Here is a 5,743-nt window from a genome sequence, read left to right as displayed (position 1 = left end):
ACCAAGAGTATACAAGAAGCTAAAAATGATGCATGTTCATTTTTCATCTGTATTCATTATTTTTTCTGTAAAATGATATCAGCAAATCCAATCCAATCTAGAGGGATAAGGATCTGAACCAATGGGCCTGATGAATAACCCATCATGAAAAATTGTCATTGAGGTACGCAATGGTTTTTAATTTCGTTATATTGAAAGGAATCGAACCTCAAATCTATCACAATCCCAACCTAATAACTAACCCTCCCTCGCTACTTGGGCGAACTGCAAAATCTCTTATTTACGAATAATGTTTAATGTAATCAATGTCCTCCACTTTTCATTTGAGACATTACACAAGACCCAAATTATGAAAAGTTGGTGAGATTACAACTTGAACTTGCCAAACCCAAGGATAATCACAAAGGATACTCAATTTATTGCACCAGGGCAAGGCTTGTTAGTTTCTCCTCACCGGTCAATGATTTCTTCTTTTTAGGTTTCCTTTTGAGGAAGGAGAAAGGTCGGAGAATGAATCTTGAGAAGCGACTTAAGGGGTCCTGGAGACCTTCCATCTCGTAGTGTCCAAATCGCCAATCTCTGTCAGTATACGGCCGCTGTATCGGTTCATCAAGGCCTCCTGTTATCACAATACCAACAAGGACAAACATGCCATCCATTAATCAAAAGAATATGATAAAGGACGATTATTTTGAAGTGCCAACAAGAAAAATGCAAAAGATATGTTAACCTCTGCGTGCATGGGAAAAATTTGAAGGTTCTAAACAACTGCAGTATTGTATGGTGTACAAGGGTGCATTTCCAAGTGACCACCACAGAGTTCTGTTTGAACCCAAGGGAGCTTCACTCGTCCAGCGACTCAACGGTAGACCTATCTTTTTACAGTAGTTTCATTCACCTACCAATCTAGCCTATAGGTTATCTCATCTGGGGGCTGACCTAGTTGCATGGTGAAACCTGCTCTAATATCAATTGTTAGAACCTATGGAAGATGTTAAATTCAATGAGGATACTCGAATCATAGAATGTTTATTGATGGATTGTTTGCTCAGAACCACCCTCTTGATGGATGACACAAAGAAAAGAAAAAAAAATGTAGAATTGAAGACCTCATGGTTTACCTGCATACATCAAACCATGCTCATTAACTTCCCGATAAAATGGTCGTGTTCTTTTTGCTTTAGCAGCTTGATTGAGGTCATTCCAAGCTTGTGCCCGGTCATCACGTGTAATTTTACCTGTTGTCACCACCTGAAATGAAAACACACGCCAAAACTTTTAGCCAACAGCACAATTGGTGATGTATTAGGGGGAAAGAAGCAGAACATGGAAAGACACATGAGCGAGGCCAAGAAAAAATATTAACCTTTGTAAATAGATGGTAAGAAGGACGTGGAATCCGGGCAAGATTATTGGCACGGTCAACTGCTACAAGTCCAAACTTGGGACCATATCCATCTGCCCACTCCCAGTTATCAGAAATAGTCCAAAACAGGTAGCCAAGCACACGGACACCCTATAAATCAAAGTATCAAACCATACGCATTTATAACACCCATGGTCACCAAATTAAGGTATTTAATTAAGAAAACAACTGAAAAGTGCAGTGGAGAATCAAACCTTGGTCTTGGCTGCAAAAACAGAAAGCAAATGCTCTAGCAGATATGGCCGTCGGATCAAATCTGTCTCATCGGCTACCCCATTTTCAGTAATCATGAAGGGTACATTAAGATGTTTATATTTTTCATGGAACTGAAGAAGCACACGGTACAAGCCATCTGGATATACCCCACGTCCAGATTCACTATACTCATCAGTCTCTACTAGCTTCAGTCCAGCACCACACACCACTTCCTGAAGGGCAGAAGATTAATGCTATAGTGAACTTTGTTGCTCTATATATAGGAGGAGGACGGTGTCAGTTTAATTAGTTAGAGAGGTGAGGAAACCTGCCCATAGTAGTTTATGCCTATAAAATCGAGCTTGTCAGAAACACTATCCACATATGAGTACATAGTCAGAGAGTTCGCCAGTGAAACAGCAGCAACATCGAAGAGACCATATGGCCGCATAAATGAGACATGGTGTGCCACACCAACTACTGGTTTTGATGAAGACCTGACAAAGTTAAAACACAAAGTTCACTACAGTAATAATTAAACGCAACATATGTTATATTCTTCAAAAAATCTTCTTTCCAGAGCTTGTATGAGGCAGAGAAACCTTTGTTCATGAATATATTCATAGGCCTTTGAGTGTGCAATGGCCATCCAATGCATAGCCTGTTGGAAAACACCAGTTGGTAAAGCAGAAGTGGCCGCCTCCAGCATGTCAGGATGACCACCAGGCCAAGCACCCGCACAATAGGTAAGCATACTGAAGACGTGAGGCTCATTAAATGTTACCCAATAGTCTATCATATCTGAGACACTGTCAACAACAAGCCTGAAAAGCAAAACAACAAACGATTCAAAGACCAAAAGGAAAAGGGAGAGAAGGAAGACTACATGATAAAAGGGTAACCGCTAGCATAATTTAGACAGTCTCACAAGCAATGAAAGTAATCAGAACATCAAAAGAGAACTGGTAACTCTACCACTGAAAGGACGACTCACTTTGTAAAGTCCATGAAATAATCAACTGTTTTTTCCATTTTCCAACCTCCATACTCTCCAGCCCATGGTGGTAATGAGTGATGGAACAGAGTTAACATCACCTTCATTCCATATGAATGGACCCTGCTGATTATCCACTTATATCGCTCCAACGCTGCATAATTGACCTAAAAAAAGGGACATCGTTCATAGAATTCAGTCAAACTTATAAAGATATTCCATTTAAACTGAACAAACACAATGTATTAACCTGAAAATATCATCAAAGCAATATCCACTAACTTGTCAAACATCATATTTTTATGAAAATGTTAGGCATGGATGAACCCCATATGGCAAGTTAAGTCCTGTATCATTCCTGATTTGCCAAATGCTTGGAAACTACATAAACAGTCAGCATCAGACTTACAGTTTCTTTTAGCCCATTGAGTGGTTCTTCTGGCATGATTCGTGACCAATCTATTCCCATTCGGAAGACACTGATTCCAGTATCTTTAGCCAATTTTAGTTCTGTATCAGGATCAGACCAAAACCTTAGCCTCTCTTCTCTGAGATTGATTCAAGAATCCATTTTACCCACAAAACAAAGCGAGATAATATGAAACTGATTAGTGTCAAATAAGTTTGAGAACCAGAAATAAGCATGACAATATGATGTCTTGTTTTGCAATTTACTTAAATTTCAATTGATCAAGTTTAAAAAATGAGGCTTACGGGTGCACAACGTTGTGCCATGCAGCTACATTATGATGGGATTCTTCGTTTGGGACAGGTGTTTCTACTTCTTCTCCTCCATCTCCTTCAATATACTTCTCATACCCTCTAATCATGGCTTCCATAGCTATCTTAAGAGGCTTCCTTTTCTTATCCGTTTTCCCAGCTTTTCCTGGTAAGGAAACTGGCTGAGATCCTCCATCACCAGTAGCAGAACCCATTATAGCATCTGCTGTTTGCAGGTTCCCCTGTGACTCTGATTGGTCAGAAGGATTTTCTTTTGCAAACTGGAGCCAAGCATCATCTAGCCTGTCCTCAACATGGGCTGGAGCTGTTGCCAACCCGAAGAAAAATTCATCTCCCCCTTCTGCACACCATCACATTACAGAATACTTTTATGATAAACTCATTGAAAAATACACAGAGACAAGTGCTTCTGAAATCTGAGAGCTAAAATCTGAACCTAATCTCGCTTTATTTGCAACCCGAAGCAAACACAATACTTTGATGACATAATAACAAATTTGGATTAATACAAAGTACTTGTATTCCTAACCTTTAGAGATATATTTCAAAGTCAAGTGCAGTAATGCATTTGCAAAGACATAAACAACGGATTTACATGTAGATGTTTCCCTAACCTGATATATTTCAAATTTCAAGTGCAGCAAGGCATTTGCAAAGACATAAACAACGTTTCTACAAATACTCTCTTTCACGTAGTCATTTGCAAATGCCTCTTAACGCATTGTATATGCTCATTTCAAATCCCTCCATCTAATCTTTTGTATTGCATTTCTAATTCAGCCTATTCTAATCCCTTAGTACACGCAAATCCCTCATATAACATAGCCTAAGTGATCAAACTCGGGCCTCCAGCCCCAATTTTACCCAAAACAACAAAGATCAAACTCATAAATAGCGAAGGTTTAGCAGTAAGTTCCACAAATATGCATGAACGTGTACATAGAACCAATTGTTGTACCGTCTAATATCAAAGTAATTACACAATAAGCTTTGAAACACAACTCAAACCGCGAAATCATTGATCAAAGTCATCAATTGGCAGCAATATTAATTAAACTCAGCTTATGGCCATCATTAAAACTGAGTTTAATTAAACACAAATTCAAGTCATTAAGGATCATAAACTCGATTAAAGTTCAAAATTATGATTTTCTTCATTTGCTCATTCCTCAATGTCATACTACCTCACAAACATCAGAAGCAGAAAATATCAATTGCTACTCCAAACCGCACCAAAATCTAAGCTTCGTCAACTCATCCACATATAAACAAGCAAAGCTTCACGTTTGAGCAGATTATAGAACTAATCAGTGGACCTAGGGTTACGGTATGAGCAGTTTAGGAAAAATTACGGTACCGTGGAGATTGAAGTCGGCGAGAGTGTCGTCGTCCTCGCCGTCGGAATCGTCGATCGGAGACTGGAACGGGCGGAGATTCTTGTTCCAAAAGCGCGAATAAGAGTAGGCATTTGCGGCGACTGTGAGTGTCACTAGTAGCCCAGCGAGCTTCGTCACCGTGACGAACAGAGGCACTACCGCCATTTCTGATTGAAATCAACCGCCCAAGCTCGAACTGAGCATTATTAAATGAATTACTTACGTTTAGATATGAAATGGAAAAGCCTATCGTTAATTTGCACTGGAAACCATAGGAGTCGCCCACGTGGCAACCGACGTTAACTGTGTCGTAACGGAATTTGTGTGGCGGGTGGGACCTCTTGTGCAGTGAGTAGTAGAGTGCACGCTAGTAGGTGATTGTGAATGTCCGTCGCTTGCAATTGCATGGCGGGTGCGGCGTGGATGTGTTCTTGGGCCTTTGGTTCAAAATACGAAGGTGAGGGGCCAAACTGGCCCAGTTATAAGCTTTGGAAAAGCCCATTAAGGCCCAGCCCATGTTTTCTTAAAGTCTTAAAATTGTATTCTTACTCGAATTCCATTTATATTCGGCATTTTATTAATGGTGTAGCTCTTGTTTGGCTCGTTTTGCAAATTTGAAAGCAATGAATCAATGTGGCGACACGTATGAATGGAGCTATCCTAAACCCATTCAATCTATGAGTTGTCTTGAAATGAAAAGGGGTGAATACAATGTAGGAGAGACTGATTAAAATGTTTCAAGATTATGTGCTTGAAGCATAATCCCTTTAATTTGTTTTGAGATTACGTTGTTTAGAGACATAAAACTGATACATTTGTTGATACTTTAATATAGGTGGGTTTTGCAGATAATGATATGGTCAATCTCTATTAGAGAACGTGTCAGTTTTGTGTATCTAGAGAGAATAACTGTAAAATTAGAAGATAAAAGTTTTATCAATATTTGTTTGTTGTTACAATTTGACACATGAGCATAAAATTTTCATTTTGTAATGTCAACTTATCTGTTGA

General features: G+C 39.2%; 1 protein-coding gene across 1 annotated transcript; it reads right to left on the bottom strand.

The window, feature by feature from the left end:
* Window positions 1-255: 255 nt before the first annotated feature.
* LOC103961267 (beta-glucosidase-like SFR2, chloroplastic) lies at window positions 256-4,958 on the bottom strand. The gene is made up of 10 exons (XM_048584538.1): window positions 4,714-4,958; window positions 3,330-3,696; window positions 3,025-3,163; window positions 2,616-2,782; window positions 2,224-2,445; window positions 1,950-2,118; window positions 1,621-1,854; window positions 1,367-1,516; window positions 1,122-1,251; window positions 256-619 (listed from the first exon to the last, which is right to left on the bottom strand). The coding sequence occupies exons 1-10, from the start codon at window positions 4,895-4,897 to the stop codon at window positions 417-419; spliced, it is 1,965 nt and encodes a 654-aa protein (XP_048440495.1). The 5' UTR covers window positions 4,898-4,958; the 3' UTR covers window positions 256-416.
* Window positions 4,959-5,743: the final 785 nt, after the last annotated feature.

Source organism: the organism of the source record quoted next, unplaced genomic scaffold (assembly GCF_019419815.1).
Source record: "Pyrus x bretschneideri cultivar Hongxiangsu unplaced genomic scaffold, Pyrus_bretschneideri_v1 Contig21, whole genome shotgun sequence".
NCBI lineage: Eukaryota > Viridiplantae > Streptophyta > Magnoliopsida > Rosales > Rosaceae > Pyrus > Pyrus x bretschneideri.
The sequence above is the reverse complement of the archived record's forward strand: the minus strand, read 5'-3'. Positions and strand labels throughout refer to the sequence as shown.

Bases quoted from the DNA above. Each gene is read 5' to 3' on its own strand.
- LOC103961267 (XM_048584538.1), bottom strand. From the start codon at position 4,897: ATGGCGGTAGTGCCTCTGTTCGTCACGGTGACGAAGCTCGCTGGGCTA. The intron at 1,855-1,949 runs GTTTCCTCACCT...TCTGCCCTTCAG, and splicing joins GCATAAACTACTATGGGCAG to GAAGTGGTGTGTGGTGCTGG. The intron at 1,252-1,366 runs GTTAATATTTTT...TTTTCATTTCAG, and splicing joins CTTACCATCTATTTACAAAG to GTGGTGACAACAGGTAAAAT.